The sequence below is a fragment of the Carassius auratus genome, chromosome 25, assembly GCF_003368295.1.
Source record: "Carassius auratus strain Wakin chromosome 25, ASM336829v1, whole genome shotgun sequence".
NCBI lineage: Eukaryota > Metazoa > Chordata > Actinopteri > Cypriniformes > Cyprinidae > Carassius > Carassius auratus.
Window position 1 is genome coordinate 10,569,459 of NC_039267.1, and position 21,662 is coordinate 10,591,120.

The window sequence follows — 21,662 nt, forward strand, 5'->3', positions numbered from 1 at the left end:
AGTTAGACGTGATACGCCCTATAGACTATATTGTCCATAAATACATACATGGGAACATCTTAATCTGCTAATTTACATATTTTATGACCACTTCATTATTCACAAACAACCTATATACTACTAATAATACAATAATAAGAAATACATTTTTTTATTATTATTGTAAGCTATCCAGCTTTTTGCATCAGTGTGTTCTGATGGATTATTATCCTACACAACAGCATTTAATAAATGTTAAATTGTTTGTTGACCCTCTAAGTTCTGAAAAACATAAAAAACCTAATTAATACAATTTTATAAATTTTTTCATCACCAGTTCATACTATTAATATAGTATCTTCAATTGTTCTTTAAAATGTAAAACAAAACACACTTTTTTGTGGTATTTAAGTACAACAGTATATTTGTTGTTGTATATAAAGAATTATCCTGACACAAACAACCAAACAATTCTGCTATAATTAATGCAATATATGTTGGTGTGACTCCATACAAAAAGATAAAATACTTCTTTGACTTCCTTATATAATAGCTTAACAATGTTACTTATTTACATTTAATTGACTACATTTAAGTAAGTTACAACTAAAAACCCAGGATTGGTGCCTTAAAACGGAGTAGTAATATTTTGGATAAATTCTTGAGGGGTTCAAACACTCAAAACTATATTACCAAGCCAAATTTTAAACCACTACACTACAATAGACCTATTCAAGTGAAACCTGAACAGAAATGCCTGGATCTGCAGGATATGACTCAAGCACCAGCAGTATGATGACATACTCCTAAGGAATTAGCTGGAAAAAAAAGGAAGAAAAGTAGGAAGAAATGTCTTAAAATCGAACAAAGATATATTCAAGAGCATCACAAATACAAAAACATTCTTTATTTCATGGGGATGATAAAGAACAACAATTCTGGTATTTTGCAATGACACTGTGAAGTTATGAAAACTGCTTGAATTCCCTGGATACTGTAAAACTGACTCAGCCAACCCAATCAATGCATAGGGCTGGAAGTTACCTGCGTGATCAACTGTTTTAAAGTGCAATGTGAAGATAAGCTAGACAGAGGATCTAATGAAAACCAGAGCAGTTGGCGATCTATTGAGTACAAAAATAAATGGCAAATGCTTACGGTGTACAAGCATAAAAATAGTATTTAGCTGATAGGAACATTAGGAAAACAAGAAACTATTTTAGTGGGGCCAACCATCAGTCCAGACACAGTAGCCCACATATAATGACATTCTGTTTGGACAGCGTTCAATACACAGCACATTGATGCTCCATTTCTTTTCATATTGTGACTTTACTTCCTCCGCCCCCCAAACACACATCCTTCTTTAGACAGTTTCTCATATACAGACATAATGAAGACATCATTTATTTTCAAAAGTATCTATACATATATATAAATGGGATAAGAACAGATGCACTTTATGGACTGAAATCATATTCAGTCAATTCAAACTGTTCTCTCAGAATTCTGCGAGGTTTTTTTTAAAGTTTCAAACAGAAAAAGATAATTGCAACTTCTGATTTTTTGATTCCATTTAATTTTTTTCCCCTCTGAATCAATAAGTTGCAATTACCTTTCAATTTCGTTTAATTCGGTGATGAAAATGATCTTTCGTCATTTTGCGAGTGAGACACCTAGTATTAACAAAGCACAGCTGGAACAGACAAAGCAGGAATTGTTCATCCAACACTTAAAGTATGCTCCTTCCACTTTTCTGAGATTTGACGCTATGAAAAATAGATTTCACCATGTAGCACCAAACTGTATCAATTCCACACTTTACACGCTATACTGCAATGCAATCTTCCCCACTACGTTATGATTTTCTAATTACTTCCGCACTGTTTTATTGAGAGCTGCAAGATACATACTGGCAGAATCGCTTCAAAATGTATGCAGAGGCATGCTTTCTTAAAAAGCATAATCACACAAGTAATACACTGTTTCATTATCAATCTATATAATAGTTGTGTCCAGATCAGTAAATACGCTGAACGAGAGGGAGGGGAAGGTGCTACTTTAGAAGAGGAAGACCATTTAATAAGAACCATTAACCTCTGCTGGTGAATTTAGTCATGGGATTCCCTTGATGTCTATATAAAAGTATTAAAAACACAATTTGTTTGGGACTTATGAACACAAATGGTTGGTATGGATTATCTGATGTCATCATCAGATTCATTAGTTGAATTTAGCAAGGGAAGTCGTAAATATACATGTATAAAAAAAGCGTTATATACACAGAATCAGCTTATCATACATATGGATCTGACACAGAGCCACACTTTCTTTTTTTTTCTCCTTTCAAAAAGGTTCATAAAAAAGAAAGTCCTTTTAAGTACACTACTCTCATTGTACGGTGTGTTTGGAGGTCAAAGGTTGGCAATGGGAACGTCAAAGAGGTCACAAAGGCCCTCCGTCTCATCCAGGTTATAGATGTAGTCATGGTCACCCGGAGGCGGGGACAGACGGAGGAGCGGAGAGAAAACTATGAAAGAGAAAGAGAGAAGAAGAGTGATACTGTAGCCATGTCGTTTGAGCATTTAGCATCTAAAATGGATCAAATTTCAGTACTTTTATTGATTTTATAAACATCATATAATACATGAACAGTGGATTTGTTATATACAGAAAACACATTCAAATTTCCATTTGAGGTTTAGTAATACACTATATACAGGTGGCCTGAGTCATGATCGCCTTTACCTTCTGATGACATCAGCTCCTCAAGCAAATCTGTACTCATCATTTCTGTATGGAGAAAGAAGGAACTATGACAAAGATGAAAACGATTCTTCTTTGTGCTATATAAAATCACAGATTCTCTGGTGGAGTTAAGCACAGCAGCAATAGATAAGCATCAGGAAGGAGCAGCATCCTCACCTTTAGGGTCAAACATTTCGGCGAGTTCTTTGGGGAGATCCAGCACTGAGAAAACAACAAAGAGAAAACCAAGTCAGAGTTGTTCAAGCCAATTTGTTTCAAATGATTCTAAACCTAACAAGCCTTAAAAGGAATGTTCTTTAATCTTTTTTATGACTCGACAGCCAACATTTCGAACCAGAAACTTCTTTAAATGAAGATTAATGACAGAATCATGTTCATTTTCAAAGTCATAAGCACTTACAATCTGAAGGGTCTGTTTTGATTGGTTCAAAAATGGTTGAGGAATCAGGAAGTGAAGAGCTGCTGTCCAATGACGCAGAAGACTGAAGCTGCTGCGTGTCTGTTGACGACGCATTGGCTGTTGCATCTGAAGTGGAGGTGCTTGAAATGTCTAATAAAAACAACAACAACAGTACAGTGTGAGAAATTATATATTTCATTTTATATAATTCGATAGTTTCATAATGATAATACATGTTATGTAATTACTTAATATACAATACTTAATATACACTACTGGTCAAAGGTTTAGAATAATTTGGATTTTTTAAAAGTTTTTGAAAGATGCCTCTTTGTTGCTTTTTTTTAATACAGTAAAATATTACAATATTGTCATTTGTAATTTTCATATATTTTAAATGCAACTTATTCCTGTGATGTTAAAACTGAATAATGCCAGTCCTTGATCCTTCAGAAATCATTCTAATATTCTGATTTGCTCAGTTATCATTAATTAATAATGGTGCTTAACTATTGGTAATTGTTCTTATCATCATCATGTTGAGAAAAGTTATCTTTCGGGACTTTCTGATCAGTAAAAATTCATAAACCACCTTTATTTCAAATTAAAATCTTTTGTAACAGAAACATCTTTGATCAATTTAATGTGTGCGTATAAAAATGTTATCTTATTTCACCATTTACACACAAAAATTAAGCCGCACAACTGTTTTCAACACTGATAAATGTTTCTTGAGCAGTAAATCAGCATATTAGAAGGACTTCTGAAGGATCATGTGACACTGAAGACTGGAGTAATTATGTAAAAAATTCAGCTCTGCGTCCAAGGAACAAATTACATTTGAAATATTATTCAAACAGAAAACTTATTTTATCTGTAACGTTTTACAACATTACAGTTTGTACAATATTTTTGATTAAATAAATGCAGCCTTGGTGAGCATAAACTTTAAAAATATACAATTGGTAATATATATAATGATAACAATATATAACATTACATAACCAGTTTTGCTATGGTGTAAATCATAGTATTATAAGACAACAGAGAATTTTCAAACACAATAATTCATTAAAATATTGGGCATCATCCGACCTGTAGCTGCCCCAGCAGCAGAGGCAGTGGTTGTTTTTGGAGGGACGGTGGTGACGGCAGTGGTGATGGAGCTGGGACTCTGGCCGGTGGAGGTGGAGGATGGCGTACTGTTGGCTGCTGCTTTGGTTGGGGCGGCAGCAGCAGCAGAGGTAGTTGAAGATGGGATGGAAAGGCTCTGAAGCATGTCGTCAGGTGGGGGCACGGGCAGCACCACTGGAGAAGAACTAGAGGGGTCCTTATTCACCAGCAGGACCTCGATGGGGCCTGCAGAGCTCTTCAGGTGAATCTGGTATTTCTTTTGTCCATTAACATGCTACAAAAAAAATGACAATAATAATAAAGAAGTGTACTTATTTGTATATAAACTTTCCACATTACTTTTTAATGTACATACAAGCAGGACTTACAGATTCAGGCACAGGAACCTCCAGCTGTGTTCCTGAAGGAGCTTTGATTGCTAGAAGAGTGTCACCTAGTGGCAGACAAGCATATACAGTGAAGGTTAATAAGGAAACATTAAAGCAAGTAGTCATTTGCAGCTGGTCATTTTTGTTAATGCAGTAACACTGGTGTTTTGGTGGGTGTCTGATGGGAAAAACCAACCTTTGAAGCAGTTGCAGAGGTCTTGATGCGTTACAAATGCCAGAGTGTGTCAAGTTAAAGACATACAGCAAACATAAGCTTTCAAATACAAACTTCATTTTGAGGATCAATTTAAAGTATCATAAGAGCACCTTGAGCTAAAACAACCTAGAGTTAAAGGGTAAGTTCACGTCCTGAATAAAAATGTCCTGATAATTTTCTCACCCCCATGTCATCCAAAGATATTCATATAATGTCTTTCTTCAGTTGCAAAGAAATTAATTTTATACATTTTACATTTATTCATTTAGCTGACGGTTTTATCCAAAGCGACTTACAATTGCTATATATGTCGCACGCCTCTGGAGCAACTAGGGGTTAAGTGTCTTGCTCAGGGACACATTGGTGTCTCACAGTGGATTCGAACCCAGGTCGAACCTGGGTCTCTCACACCAAGTGCATTTGTCTTATCCACTGCGCAATCACCACCCCATATTTAAAATATATTAAAAAAGAAATTATTTGCGACCGAGGAAAGAAAGACATGAACATCTTGGATGGCATGGGAGTAAGTAAATTATCAGGAAATGTTTATTCTGGAAGTGAACCTATCGTTTAAGTGATAGACTGTTGTCACAAAGAGGAATCCTAAGATGAATCCTAAAGATGCAGCTAGAAGGATATGGGCTATTTAGCGAGTCGTCTGTCACGTTCTTGATGCTCTGCTGAACCCAAACTCTCTGCTGGTCCAGTTCATGTTCCCTCCTGTCAAGATCCTCCAATTCCAACTTGAGGTCTATCAGCTTGTCTGCAATTTCACGCGTGTTGCAACCCGGGCCAACCCCCCTACACATGAACAAAAATAGAAACAGACGTTTAGATCAAGTGAATTAATCGACATTCAAACAGAAACCTCTCTAAAATATAAACAGCTGCAGCTTAATGTGTGTAATTTTTAATTACAATAAATACAGTAGTATACAGTACACATTTTTGTTGTTGGTAAAGTGTTAATCAAGACTGCATTTCTTAGTTCAAAAATACAGTAAAACACTAATATTATGAAATAGTGTTAGAATTTAAAATATTTTTTTCTATTCAGCATTGTTACTCCAGTCTTCAGTGTCAGATCCTTCAGAAATCACTGTAATATGCTGCTTTGCTGCATTTCTTATAATCTTCAATATTGAAAACAGTTGTGCTGCTTCGCATTTTTGACAAAACTGGTAACTTTTTTCCAAGACTCTTCTTTTGACAAAGTTCAGAAGAACAGCATTTATTTTTAATCAAAAATTTAATAACATTACAAAATCTTTAGTGTCACTTTAATATGCCTCTGCTAAATAGAAGATGTCTGAGGCTCTTTGAACCTATCAGGTCAGTAAAATAAAAGTGACATACCAAATACTTTGATAGCGCAGTAACCAACAATATACGCATAAGGAGTAAGTTTTGACATTAGAGTCATCAGAAAGCATCTGCAAGTCTGCCTTACTTCCACTGGATGCTGTTCTTGGATTTCTTCTCGATGAGTCCGATGCCTTCCAAAACATTGGTGATATCATAGATGCGCCCGTTTCTGCCTTACAGCCAAAGTATCTGCAGCCTAAATCACATGAACACAAACCAGATTATTGATTCTTCTCATTACCTGTAAACTGACTAACTACACAACACACAAACACAGGTGTTTTGCACAGTTGCCAATATTTCACGTAACAAGCCATTAAATCAACAGTTCAATAAAATACTCACTTTTTTTTACTCTACTAATATTATGCACAACGTGAGAGACAGACACCGTTGGTCACCACTCACTTGCACTTAATCTTTATTCCAAGCAATTAAAGTGAATGGTGACTGAGGCTGTCATTCAAGACGTAACATCTTCCTATTTTCCCACTGAAGAAACCAAGTCATATGGACTTGAACAAAATGAGCGAGTAAATAATAAGAGTTTTCATTCTTTCAGAGAACTGTCTCTTTAAGACTTGCAGGCTTTATAAAAAGGACAAACCAGCCCAGAAGTTGACAAGCAGGCAACTTGATGCAATCAAGCTTCGCATTTCAAAACAACTAACGTTACTTCATACGTACAATCCTAGATCACTCGAATCACTAAAGTACACTTTTAACACATTTTAGAGGTGTAACTTAATCGCGTTCAAACCCCAATAGATTGAAAGAAACGCATCCCTGGGTCGCGCAGTTAAAGTGAATGGTGACTGAGGCTGTCATTCAAGACGTAACATCTTCCTATTTTCCCACTGAAGAAACCAAGTCATATGGACTTGAAACAAAATGAGCGAGTAAATAATAAGAGTTTTCATTCTTTCAGAGAACCGTCTCTTTAAGATTTGCAGGCTTTATAAAAAGGACAAAACCAGCCAGAAGTTGACAAGCAGGCAACTTGATGCAATCAAGCTTCGCATTTCAAAACAACTAACGTTACTTCATACTTACAATCCTAGGATCACCTCGAATCACTAAAGTACACTTTTAACAACACATTTTAGAGGTGTAATCGCCGTTTCAAACCCCCAATAGATTGAAAGAAACGCATCCCTGGGGTCGCGCAGGCCCAAAACTATCCCAAAACTTCCAGAGCACCCAGCGGCTGTTTTGAAGGCTTTGTTTGAGTTTTCAGTCCGGATGGGATTTTGGCTAGTAAAAACCCTACCGGGACACCAACAACAAACCCCCGGAACAGTTTTGCTTTGCCGACTGGAGTGACATAACATTTGTAAACCTGGATTCGCTGGCTCGCCTGGTTTAGCTGAAGACTAGTTAAATGAGTCGAGCCTGATTAGAGAGAGGGCGTTGTGGTGCACACGACCCCTCTCTCCCTACCAGAGCCAACTTTTTATGTGATGCTGTCTATAGCGACCTAAAAGCTGCATCTGGTTTGCACGGAAACATTAAAAACGATGAATATCAGAAGGCGCTGCGCGCCTCGATACTGAAAGCATATAGCAGAAGATGAAGCTGCTGAAATGACTGAGTTCGTGTCGTGCTTACAGCTTTGAGATCCAGCACTCCGTCCTTCGCTTCCTGCAGCAGAGTCACAAATTTAGTCGTGAGCAGTCCCAGACTTTTCTCGTGGCGACTGGGGGTCTGCGGCTGCAGCGACTCTCCCATGGCTCCCAGTTCGTTTCTCCCGGTCTCTAAATCCATCAAATTGCTTTTAAAGTATTCTTAAATTCCCACCGTTCTCTTTCCGGTCGGGTTATGTCTGTGTATTTAACGCTTTCTGCTGTTCTATCGCTGACAGCACCACTTCTGCCGCCCAAACGCTCGCTTCCCGTCAACGGCCGGTGATTCCTGAAGCATGACGGGGAAGTTCAGCTCGAAACGACAGAGTAAAGACCCCCGTTCAGGGACCGGTCCGGTTCAGGACACTGGTTACCCGAACCCAGATGGCCTAACAGAACAGACGCTCTCCTGTACACCAGAGCTAAGCCAAAGCCGCTTGAATGACTGAAGCCGTTGAAGGCGCGGTGCATCATGGATGACCTGATAAAAATGGAAGCTCCTGCATTCTGTCGAGCGGTCTCTAGAGGGCGACAGAACGGCGCGTTGAACTACTGCAGCCACCGATAGCGTTTTTTTCTTCCAGCGCTTGATGTATTTGAATCAGTTAACCCTTTCAAAGCATGAGTAAGGTACCACTAGTTTTGTTTTCTTTGCATTATTTCACTTTTGTATTCATTTTCAAATAATTTTATTGTAATAAAATTAATATTGTAATAATCTATATTGGTTAACCATTTTAAACTTCCTGACTTAGATGTTTTAATATACAGTGGATAAAATAAGTATCAAACACATCACCGTTATAATATATGTAATGTTTATGTATTAAATTAATGCATTTAGCTGACGATTTTATCCAAAGCGATGTATATTGATTGCATCCAGGCTAAAAATTTTCTCCTATCATGTTTTCCCTGGGAATCGAACCCCCAATATATAATATTACATAATTTAATATTTATAAAGGTGATGTTGACAAGGAATTTTCACCAGATGTCCTTAACAACCCAAGTAATTCATACATAAACAATACAAATAAATTCAGAAATTAAGTTGTGTAAATGACCAAGGGAAGTATTGGACACGCTTACTGACGTGTATTGAATACGTTGCACAAAAGCTTTTTTTGTTTAATGACAGCTCCAAGACGCTTCCTGTATGGAGAAACTAGTCGTATGCATTTCTCAGGGGTGATTTTGGCAAATTCTTCCACAATTGGTCAGGGATCTAGGAAGGAAGACCCTATTGCAGTGTGATAGACTGATACAAGAGGTAGTGAAGTGCACAAAAAAAAAAAAAAGATTTACACAGTAAACAGGAACAGCTAGGGAAGACCACTGGGAAAGCTTCAGGAAATAACTGGCCGAATACTTTGGCAACAGAGGGGGCAGCAAGACCAGGCTGATGGAGAAGACCACACAAGTCACCATAGAGCAGAGCTTAGACACTTGTTGACCACCAGCTATGAAACAGGCCAAGTGCCAGGCAGGTAGAATCAGGGCAGGACACACAGGGACAGGTCAGGAACTTGAACACAAGACAGGACAAAGCTCCACAAAAAAACTAATTAAACTCAAGAAAAATATGAACCAATGAATTAATAAAAGGTTAAGTAACAAAATAAGAAAATTACCAATTTAACCAACTTCGAGAAATCAAACAAAACCAAGAATCAAGACTATTCAGTCACATCCATAGACAGAGAGGATGAGAATGACCACAGACCAGCAAACGCAAAAGGGTAAGGTGCACTATAAATAGGGAGGAAAATACGTGAGGGACAGGTGAGCACAATTAGACCAACTAGGCTAACGACGGTGTGGTAAAGAGGAAATGAGGAGGGGCTAAAGGAGCGCATGGCCGAGAACTAACAAGGCCATGTGCTGACACTAGACTAAAGAAACAAAAACATAAGACAAAGTGTCAGTGCAAAACCCTGACACAAACAGTCATAAAATCTTGAAGATTCCATTTGCCTCTTCTATGAACTAAATCTTTAGTTCTTTCCATAGATTTTCTATTGGATTTAAGCAGCTTTACTTTCTTTCTCTGAAACCAATGAATTTTCTTGTGTGTTTGGGATAATGCTGAAATGTCCACCCTTATTTCATCTTCATCATCGTTCCTTCAATTATATGAATTTTGCCAGTGCTACAATTATGTTTTTGAGGTGATGTTGGGTGCCGTTTGACCTCCAAACATGGTTTGTATTATGGCATCCAAAGAGTTAAATTTTGGTCTCATCGGACCAGACTCAATTCTCCCAGTATTTCACAGGCTTGTCTAAATGTTGTGCAGCAAACTTTAAAGAAGCTTCAACATGCTTTTTCTTCAGCAGTAGAGCCTTGCATGGTGAGCGTGTATACAGGCCACGGCGGTCGAGTCCATTACTTATAGTTTTCTTTGAAACTATTGTACCTGCTGATTCCAGGTCTTTCTGAAGCTCTCCACAAGTGGTTCTTGGCTCTTAGAAAACTCTTCTGATTATTATTTTCACTGCTCGGTCAGAAATCTTGTGAGGAGCACTTGGTCGTTGCGTGTTTATGGTGAAATTATGTTCTTTCCACTTCTGGATTATGGCCCCAAAAATGCTCACTGGAACATTCAGAAGTATAGAAATCCCTCTGTAACCAATGCCATCAGTATGTTTTGCAACAATAAAGTTGTGAAGGTCTTAAAAGAGAGCTCTTTGCTTTTACCCATCATGAAATGTTTCCTGTGTGACACGTTGGTAATGAGACATCTTTGTATAGGCCGTCAGTTGGGAGTGAACAAACTAATATTAATTTCCACTGACAAGGGGCAGGACTGAGTTTTAATCACTGAGATATGTCTGCTGGTGTCTTGGCTTTCCATGCTTTTTTGCTCCTCCCTTTCTTTATGTGTTCAATACTTTTTCCCCTGGGTCATTCCACTTTATTACACAGAACTTAATTTTTTAACTTCTTTAAATTTTCACCAGATGTTGGTAACAACCAAAGTAATCCATTCATACAAAGAAAAACTAATGTCCACATCACCTTTTTAAATATATTTACTGAGAAAAATTGTGACATGTTCAATATTTATTTTACCTGTTGCATAGTCAAATTGCAGATAGATAGATAGATAGATAGATAGATAGTTTACAGCTGAACTTTATAGTTCAGTAAAGTTGGCAAGATATTCACAGATTTGACTTTTCCGGATCAATAAATCACGAGCAAAAAGTTTTTTTAATATACAATTGACTACTCATTTCTTTCGTAGTGATCTAGAAAACGAACTACAAGCGTGTTTTCCTCAAAGCAACCTTTACTCCGCTCTGTACAAAATACACGGATTTCAATGCGCCGGTGTCTGAGGAAAATAACTAAAGGGACCGTCTGCAAAGTGCAAAATAGAATAATCTATGGAAAGAACTAAAGATTACAGTTCATAGAAGAGTCAAATGTAACACACTGTACCTTCACCAAATTCAGTTCAAACATCACTGCTCTTCTGCCTGCTGTACTACAAAACGTATTCATAAAGATATCGTTATGGCATACTTTTATGATCTTTTTATTATTAAAAATCATTAATAACTTTTCTGTAACAAATCACTGCTCTCCTGCTGAATCAGTTGCTTTTGCATAATTGTTATGGTTTTTATATAAATTTTGTCCTATAACAATGAAGGCAATAATATTTTCATTTTAAATAATCATTTGATGACACTACAGCGTGTTAATGTGAAGTAATTGAGTATTTTATTAGTAATATTTTTCGGGTTTCGCACTTTGCACACGGTCCCTTCGGACTTGACTGTCAGAAGCCAGCTCACTGAGATCTGTGTATTTTTTAAAGAGCAGAGGAAAGGTAGCTTGTTGCTTTTTTTCTACATCACTGCGAACTGTAAAGTAAAAAAAAAAAAAAACACTTTTTGCTCATGATTTATTGATCCGGAAAAGTCGAATCTGTTAATATCTTGCCAACTTTACCGAGCTACATCAGTCAGTATGCTGGGCTTTCTGATACTGGTGTGGATGTGCATCTTCCTCCTGTTCCTCTTCATCCAGATCCAGAGGCCTAAGAACTTCCCTCCAGGACCTCGTCCCCTGCCATTATTCGGGAATTTGTTGGAGCTAAACATCAACAATCCTTTGAACGACTTTGAGAGGGTACAGTATTGCATTCTTTAAACACTTTATCGATAGCTAATGTTAAATCTTGAAAAAAAAAAGACGAAGAATATCCTTGCAATATTCCAAAAATGCTTATTGCATTGAAAAATATGGTGATGTTTTGAACTGCAAGCAGTCTAATGTTTTAATGATAAGCATTTTAGCTTGCAGATCGCTATGGGAAAGTTTACAGCTTGTACCTGGGAACTAAACCTTGGGTGGTTCTTAATGGTTTTGAGGTTTTGAAGGAAGCTCTTCTTACTAAGGCTGTGGACTTTGCAGGACGACCGCAGGATCTCATGGTCAACCATGTTACAAAAGAAGGCGGTAAATTAACTTGCAAACGAACCTTCACTCTTGTACCTCTGTACAGACTACAGTTAATCAATATCCTTGTAAACTTGTTCACTCTGTCTCTTTTCTGTAGTCCAAAGAGCAATTTTCTGCCTTGTCCGATATTACACTTAGTATAATTAAGGCCAATAAATGACATTTACAGATTTTTGCAGGTGTCATTTTGTCTGACTATGGCCCCAGTTGGAAAGAACACAGACGCTTTGCTCTGATGACCCTGAGGAACTTTGGCCTGGGGAAGCAGTCAATGGAGGAGAGAATTCTGGGAGAGGTTTCTCACATTATTGCCAAACTGGAAAAAAGAGTTGGTAATAATGTGCTTATTTTTGTTACATACCTGTTCACTCAAAAATGTAGATTTTGACTTGAGATTCAGATCAATGTACATTTTGTCTGTGCAGGAAGCTCCTTTGACCCTCAGACTATGTTCCACAATGCTGCGTCAAATGTAATCTGCATTGTTTTGTTTGGGTCTCGTTATGATTATGAGGATGAATTCCTCAAGCTTTTCATTCAGCTCTATACAGAGAATGCAAAGTTTGCCAATGGGCCATGGGCCATGGTGAGACATTTTATCAGTTTGTCTTTTAAATGATTATATTCAAAGCTATTAAAAAAACATATTATGTAGACATATATAGAGAACTGCATAAGTCTGAAAGCACTTTAGATTTTATTTTATAGTTAGGGTTATGGAAATTCCCTATATATATATATATATATATATATATATATATATATATATATATATATATATATATACACATTTTGTTTTGCAGATATACGATACATTTCCTATGGTGAGATGTCTGCCTTTGCCCTTCAAGAAGGCCTTCACAAATGCCACCAAGGCCAGAGAAATGATCGCACAACTGATCAATGAGCACAAAAATACAAGAGTCCCAGGAGAGCCAAGAGACTTCATTGACTGTTATTTGGATGAGCTTGATAAGGTGTGTGTGTGTGTGCATCTGTGATGGTATTTTTTAGGAATGCACTATATTGTTATGATATCAGTTGTCGTGTATATTAGAGATTTTCTTAATTTATCAGTATTAGTTGTTTGTAGTATTTGTAATTTATTTGAAAAAAAAAAACAGAATAGAATTTTAATATTCACTATTTATTGGTTACCAGTCATAAAATGAAAATAAATGATCGGTTTAAATGCTAATAATACAATTAAATAAATTGAATTATTGTTAAACTTTTAAATGTAATCTTCAGCCAATTTAAAAACAAATATTGTACATTATAATGTTGCAATGTCTAAATTTAATTGTAGTGTTTAAAATGATTGTTTTTATTTTTAATTTATTTAAACAAAACAATATAAAGTTTATAATATTTATCGGTTATCGGCAATCATCTTTAGTATTTTTTCTAGTATTCTCTAGTATGTTTAATTGATTTAGATGGTAGTACTTATCTCTAATCATTGGTTATTTTAACTTCACCAGAGAAGAAACGATGGTTCCTCATTTTCTGAAGCCTATCTTATCCGGTACCTTCTGGATTTGCACTTTGCAGGGACTGATACCACGTCCAACACTCTCCTCACTGCTTTTCTGTATCTCATGAACCATCCAGAGGTTCAAGGTCTGTGTTTTGGTTTATCAGAAAATTTCTATTAATAAGATTAAACTTAATCCTTAAACTTAAACACAACTTTTTATTTCACCAGAGAGATGTCAAAAAGAGATCGATGAGGTTCTGGAGGGTAAAGATCAGGCATCGTATGAAGACAGACACAATATGCCGTACACACTGGCTGTGATTCATGAGGTTCAGCGAGTGGCTAACACTGTACCGCTAAGTGTGTTTCACTGCACCACCAAAGACACAGAGCTGATGGGCTACAGCATCCCAAAGGTGAGGAAACCTCCATATAAAGAGAGTTTTACGCTTTTAAAATCATAATGTTGTGACTTTTTCTTCTCTAGGGAACCTTTGTTATTCCTAACCTCACTTCTGTACTAAAAGAAGAAGGCCAGTGGAAGTTTCCTCATGAATTCAACCCAGCCAACTTCCTGAATGAGCAAGGCCAGTTTGAGAAGCCTGAGGCCTTTCTGCCTTTTTCTGCAGGTAACGGTTCAGAATCAGAAACATGTGTAGGTTTAGCTTGAGCGTGTTTTGTAAATCATATATGCACGTGGCTTGTACAGGTCCTCGTGTGTGTCTCGGTGAGGGTCTTGCACGTATGGAGCTCTTCCTGATCATGGTCACTCTGCTGCGCCGATTCCAGTTTGTGTGGCCAGATGATGCGGGAGAACCAGATTACACCCCAGTGTATGGGGTCACCCTCACCCCCAAACCCTACAGAATGCACATCAGACGCAGAGAGACAGTTAGATTCTGATGATTCTGACAGATTTATGTTTAAATGATGTGGTAATATTGTGAAATACTTTAACAATTTAAAATAATGTTTTAAATGGGTCATCGGATGCTACATGCACTTTACAAGTAGTTTGAACTGAAATGTGTGTTGGCAGTGTGTGTGTACACAACGACCCTATAATGGTGAAAATAATACATAATACAATAAATACACCCAGGTTTTTTTTTTTTTATCTATTAAAACCTTTAAGGCCCTTTCACACCAAGGACAATAACTATAAAGATAACGATAGAGATATAGTTCTAAAAATCATTCTCAATATTAAAAACTAGTCCACAACACAACTTTAACGATAAAGGCACAGAGAAACGATATATTGTTGGAATCACTTTCAGAACGATTTGTTTTCTGATGAATGATAAAAACATTGGCAGCCAATCAGAATCAGTCCTGCTGTAATGAGCTTGAGAATTTAAAGCGGCAGATGCATGTGCGCTTTGAATAAACATACAATATCATGCGCTGGTGTGAATGCTAATACCGTTATCTTTATAGTTATCATTCTCTGTATGAATGGGCCTTTACCCCTTCCTCAAATGAGCTGATCTCAGATGCCTGTCTTTGTGATGTCACACAGACAGGTCCCTCCCACAATAGTTTGATTTACACTAGTGTTTCAGCACAGACTGGACTGCCCTCTGACCTTAGACCTGCCCTGAATGAGCTGTCATCAGTCTGCCATTGTTTCAGAGCTGGAGCAGATATAGACAAGAATGTCTCCTAAGCGATTGAGGTGTTTTGTTGTTGGATGTAATAATGGAAATAGCAGTCGTCATTTACTCCTGACATCTGAGCCGCTGCAGAACGCAGTGAATTACGTTTGTTTTTTAATGTGTCCCGATCTGCCTTCATGTGTCTATCTTGGTGCTAATCATTCGATCATTGAAAATCACCTTTCCTAATAATGTGTTAATTAGCAAGTTTAACAATGAATGCGGCTCTGTCTCTGAGAGCGACTGGGAGTGAGGGGCGGGGTCTGCTGAGCTCATTAACATTTAAAGGAAAATGCTACAGAACAGCTTATTCTGAAAACAGCTGTTTATGACAGGGTAAAAAAAAGAAGTTTTTTACACTGCCATTGAGAAATTTTATCCAAACTATTTTATAGACTTTTCATTAAGACCCTAAAGAATAATATCAACTTGTGGAAAATGGGCATCCAATGACACCTTTATTATTTCACTATGTAATTTATACCTATAAATCTTTATTGTCACGTGATCCTTCAGAAAAAATTATAATATGCTGATTTGCTGCTCAATAAACATTACTGGTTATTAATATTGATGTTTTGTGATTAATGTTTTGTGGAAACCGTGATACCATTTTTTTCAAGATTTTTTGATGAACATTGTTATAAAGAACAACAAATTTTCTTCACTGTCACTTATGAGCAATTTAATCCATCCATGTTGAATAAACTTATTAATTTCCTATTTTACACAACAAAAACCATACTGTCCCCAAACTTTCCAACAGCAGTGTGCCTTCATTAAACATGAACATTCCACTAGACAGCACTAACTACAACACACTGACAAAATCTAAAACTAAAGGTATAAAGTGAATAAAGGAAGGATTTTACTAATTAAATTCAAAATTGCATAGGTTTATTCAATCAGCAGATATAGAAAAAAAATTTGCTTTTGTAATTGGTCCTTTGGCTCATAAACATAATAATCTGGATATATGATTTCCTGTATATTAAAGAGATAGAGTTAAAAAAAAACTTATATCCAGGTGAATAAAGAAATGCAAAATGCTGAGCAGTGTTTGTTTGCTTGGGTTCATTTTATCTTTCCTGGAACACAGCCATAATATTTGTTCAGATAGGCGATGTACTAGTGATTGAGTTGATTGTATCTAAAGGGACAACAGCTGGACATCTAGTCAGCATGCTGGGCTTTCTGATTCTTGTGTGGACATGCATCTTCTTTGTCTTCCTCCTCGTCCGGATCCAGAGGCCGAAGAATTTTCCTCCTGGACCTTCTCCTCTCCCTTTGTTTGGGAATCTGCTCCACATCGATTTGGCCAATCCTTTGAAGGATTTTGAAAAAGTACTGCCTTCTCTTGCTCATCAGACGCTTAAACATTTCAGTTGTTCTTGTTTGTAACATAATTTTCTAATATTTAAAGTTTGCAGAACAATATGGGAAAATCTTCAGCCTGTACACTGGATCAAAACCATACGTTTTTCTAAATAGTTTTGAAGTTATCAAGGAAGCTTTGGTTACAAAGGCTCAAGACTTTTCAGGACGTCCTCAAGAGGGCATGACCAATCATCTCACGGAGAATAAAGGTAAGTCATACTACAAGCTGTCCTAGATATCAGCTGACTGATAAAATCACAGTCTAATGAGTGTGATATTGCTTTGATACAACAGAAATAAAATGCAAATAAAAATAAATGCAATATTTGTCAAACACAAAAAATGTTTCATTTCTATTTCATTTCCAATAAAGTGGGGGTAAATATGCTTTTATCAGTGTTTTATGGTAAATGTGAATCAATATATCATTGTAACTACAGTATTAAAGACTTTTACTGTTCTAAAAAAAAAGAGTTGTGAGCATTATTGGAATGAGAATGAAAATGAAAAAAAACAAGCACACCTGATTCAACTCAATAGCTCATTAGTATAGAACTAAAATGGTTATTTAACATCCAAAATGTGTAGCCTACTTTTTGGGGAAGTCTTAGACCAGAAGTGGGAACTACTGTGCTAGATGATGCAATAACGAAGTTGTCTGGGCCTTAACAATGTAACAAATATTTAACAAGTCACTGAAAATGAAGACAAGCAGAGTAATAAAACAGTAAATACCATTGTGTTGTTGGAGATTCAATGTTCTTGGAATGTCGCTGATCAGTTGAATTTGAGGATGGTAATTATGTTGTAGTATTTAATCGAGTATAAGTAAGGCTTATATCAGGAACAAAACAGAATCTCCACAACTAACATCTCAACTTTGCTTAAGGTGTAATATTGGCCGATTATGGCCCTCATTGGAAGGATCATCGACGCTTTGCTCTGATGACCCTGAGGAATTTTGGCCTTGGGAAGCAGTCTATGGAAGAGAGAATTCTGGGAGAAATCTCACATTTAGTTGCTGACTTGGACAAAAATGCTGGTATTTATATGCAACAATTTTTTTTTGTTGGTTGAGAACTCAACTGACAAGGAACATTGCCATAATGTTTTTAATTGCTTTTCTGTAAATTGTTTTTTTTTTTTTTGTGCAGGAGGAACTGTGAGTCCTCAGAATATGTTCCACAATGTTGCATCAAACGTTATTGGCCTGGTTCTGTTCGGATCCCGTTTTGATTACAAGAATGAATTCCTTCAGCATTATGTCCAGTACATTACAGAGATTTCAAAGATCCTCAATGGACCATGGAATGTGGTGAGAATTAATATCAAAACACCATTTGCCAATTGCAGTCTTCTCTTTTTCTTGTCTTTTTCTTAATAGCCAGTTTTTCTACTTGCTATAAGATTATACAAAAATGTCAAACATGTCTTTTCCTAACAGATATACGACACTCTTCCTTTACTAAGAATCTTGCCCCTGCCATTTAAAAAAGCATTTGATAATTTAAAGAAGTTAAAAAATATGAACTTAAGTGTGCTCAACGAACACAAGAGCACAAGAGTCCCAGGAGAGCCGAGAGACTTCATTGACTGCTATCTGGATGAGCTTGATAAGGTACACGTTTCTTCCAAACCACATTGGAGATTCAAGGTTCAGAATCTGATTTGAACCTAAAAATACGTCATGCCAATTGTAATGCTATTAATATAATTTCTAATGCAAAATGTGTGTGTGTGTGTGTGTGTGTGTGTTTGTGTGTGCGTGCGTGTGTGTGTGCGTGTGTGTGTGTGTGTGTGTTGGGGGGGGGGGGGTTTACAGATTTACCACAGTTTGAGACTCAAATTAAAAATATTTTTTTAAAATATCTGACCCCCAGAGAAAAAATGATGGTTCCACTTTTGCTGAAGACCAGCTCATCGTGTACATTTTGGATTTGCACTTTGCAGGGACTGATACCACGTCCAACACCCTCCTCACTGCTTTTCTCTACCTCATGAACCACCCAGAGGTTCAAGGTTTGTTTAAAACGCACACGTTGATTTTGGCTTAATTTAAACCAGGCAGAGCAGGAGGAGACAGACCTCTCATAGATCTACAGATAAAAGCAATTTCAATACCTGAAAATTTCTCATTGACTAGCAACACTTGAACAGAGATTACAAATAAAGTTTTTAAGTGCGATTTAAACTAAATTTATGATACTGTTGTCATTTCTTATTGTAATTGAATGTTGCAAACTTTCAGGAGTGTGTTAGCATATTAGCAAAGCTAACTCCTCTAAACTTAAACAAACATGACCTTGTTTTCTCACCAGCAAAATGTCAAAAAGAAATCGATGAGGTTCTGGAGGGTAAAGATCAGGCATCATATGAAGACAGACACAATATGCCGTACACACTGGCTGTGATTCATGAGGTTCAGCGAGTGGCTAACACTGTACCGCTAAGTGTGTTTCACTGCACCACCAAAGACACAGAGCTGATGGGCTACAGCATCCCAAAGGTAAGGAAACCTGCAGAAACCAGTTTTTAGTATTTCAGAACAAATTTGAACTGTTTCTCCTCGTTTAGGGAACTGTGATCATTCCCAACCTTACTTCTGTACTAAAAGAAGAAGGCCAGTGGAAATTTCCTCATGAATTCAACCCAGCCAACTTCCTGAATGAGCAAGGCCAGTTTGAGAAGCCTGAGGCCTTTATACCCTTCTCTACAGGTAACCATTAAAAATGTATGACATTTTTGTATTTCATCTTGTCAAACCTTTTCTGTGAGAATCATAATTTGTGTTTTACAGGTCCTCGTGTGTGTCTCGGTGAGGGTCTTGCACGTATGGAGCTCTTCCTGGTCTTTGCCACTCTGCTGCGCCGTTTCCAGTTTGTGTGGCCCGAAGATGCCGGTGAACCAGATTACACCCCAGTGTATGGGATCACCCTCACCCCCAAACCCTACAGAATGCACATCAGACATAGAGGGACAGTTAAACAGTAAATCATAATGTCAATATGTCGCCTCTCTATATAGGATATAATTTGATAAACAGATAATCTTTGAATATCTAATTATGTAGCGTTATCAAAAGTATGTGATGAGTATCGCGCTGCGTTTGAAGTTAATAAAGGTAACGGAGAGCAACAGGTGGGTTCTGGAAGTAAAAATTCAATTCAATTAATTTTCTTTTCATACAAATCTAAACTTCAAGACGGTTTAAGTGATGATATATGATATAATCTGCCTTGTTTTTAATAGCCTAATTTCTGATGAACTACACTACCCATAAATCACTTCTGCCAATGCCTACAATGGAAAATAAAATGGAATATATTTCTGGAACCAAAAGATGCAAAGTCTGTACAAAGATTTCCTAATGGGAGAACATAATAAAGCACTAATCAAGTTGTTAAATGTGGCTTTCGTGTCTGTATTTGAGATATTACTAGCAAAAAAATACAGTTCTGTGAAACAAACTTAATCAAACTGAAAGAAATCTTCCCTTTGGACTGAAAAATTTAATTGTTCCCTTTGAAATTGATATCTAGTTAAATTCTAAATGAATACACAAAGGAAAACATTAAATTAAAATGCTTTAGCTAACTTAATGAGAATTATCAAGAAACTAACAAATTAAAAAGCATTAAAAGTGCATTGATATTGTAAATGTGATGTGACTTCCATTCATTCTACAAACCACTTGTATACATAACCACAATACCAGTCAAAGTCATCAAAACTATCAAATAATGTCATAGCATGTAGAATCAATAAAGCTTTTTTATATGCTCTTAAAAACCTAATTAAATAGTAATGGTAAGTAACGGGAAATTACAGAGAACTCCCATCATTCCCAAGCGTCTCCTCTGTGCTCTTGGAGAATCACAAGTGGAAGTTTCCTCATGAGTCAACTTCCTGAAAGAGCAGGCCTGGCTTGAGAAGCCTGAGGCCTTTATGTCATTCTCTGTTAGTAATATAACATTGTCCATGCTTGTACGCTTTATTTTATTGTCATAGTATATTTATGTCTGTGTTTGCAAATTCTTTTAAGACACATGACTAATATATAATAATAAAATTCCTTTCAGGTCCTCACACTTGTTTTGGTGAAGATCTCTCTTGAAATTAATATTTTTATAATGGCAATGGTAAAAGTTTTATTTTTATTTTTTATTTTTACTTATACTGATATGTATATGTGATCTTGGAGCACAAAACCAGTCAAAAGTAGCATGGGCATATTTGTATCAATAGCCAACAATACACTGTATGGGTCAAAATTATCAATTTTTCTTTTATGCCAAAAATCATCAGGATATTGAGTAAAGATCATGATCCATGAAGATATTTTGTAAACTTCCTACCATAAATATATCAAACTAATATGTTTGATTAGAAAATATCTTAATAAGGAGGACATAATATGGACAACTTTTACTTTTTTTGCACCCTCAGATTCCAGATATTCAATTAATTGTATATCTGCCAAATATTGTCTGATCCTACCAATCCATACATCAATGGAAAGCTTTTTTTATTGAGCTTTCAGATGATGTATAAATCTCAATTTCAAAAAACTTGACCCTTATGACTGGTTTTGTGACTGTGACCTCTTGACCTTCTGACCTTATGACTGTGGTTTTGTGGTTTTGTGGTCCAGGGTCACATATTTATATTTTTACAAATGTAAATAAATTAATAAATAAATGTATGAATGAATGACAGAAAAAGAAAAAGAATAAATAAATAAATATGTGACAGGATTAATACCTAAATCTGGGAAAAAATAAAACAAAATGTTGTTATACCCAGAATTTATACTG

The 21,662-nt window shown here is 36.5% G+C and overlaps 2 protein-coding genes and 1 pseudogene across 2 annotated transcripts; 2 read left to right on the forward strand and 1 right to left on the reverse strand.

Annotated features, from left to right (window-relative positions):
* Positions 1 to 864: 864 nt before the first annotated feature.
* LOC113043247 (transcription factor E2F4-like) lies at positions 865 to 8,150 on the reverse strand (annotated as a pseudogene).
* Positions 8,151 to 11,658: 3,508 nt separating this feature from the next.
* On the forward strand, positions 11,659 to 16,041 carry LOC113043248 (cytochrome P450 2F2-like). The gene is made up of 9 exons (XM_026202491.1): positions 11,659 to 12,000; positions 12,168 to 12,330; positions 12,513 to 12,665; positions 12,759 to 12,919; positions 13,137 to 13,310; positions 13,818 to 13,956; positions 14,042 to 14,229; positions 14,301 to 14,442; positions 14,523 to 16,041. The coding sequence occupies exons 1-9, from the start codon at positions 11,839 to 11,841 to the stop codon at positions 14,714 to 14,716; spliced, it is 1,476 nt and encodes a 491-aa protein (XP_026058276.1). The 5' UTR covers positions 11,659 to 11,838; the 3' UTR covers positions 14,717 to 16,041.
* Positions 16,042 to 16,602: 561 nt separating this feature from the next.
* LOC113043250 (cytochrome P450 2F2-like) lies at positions 16,603 to 20,253 on the forward strand. Its single transcript, XM_026202492.1, has 9 exons — positions 16,603 to 16,815; positions 16,895 to 17,057; positions 17,738 to 17,890; positions 18,003 to 18,163; positions 18,293 to 18,466; positions 18,729 to 18,867; positions 19,167 to 19,354; positions 19,423 to 19,564; positions 19,646 to 20,253. The coding sequence occupies exons 1-9, from the start codon at positions 16,654 to 16,656 to the stop codon at positions 19,837 to 19,839; spliced, it is 1,476 nt and encodes a 491-aa protein (XP_026058277.1). The 5' UTR covers positions 16,603 to 16,653; the 3' UTR covers positions 19,840 to 20,253.
* The last annotated feature ends 1,409 nt before the right edge of the window (positions 20,254 to 21,662 follow it).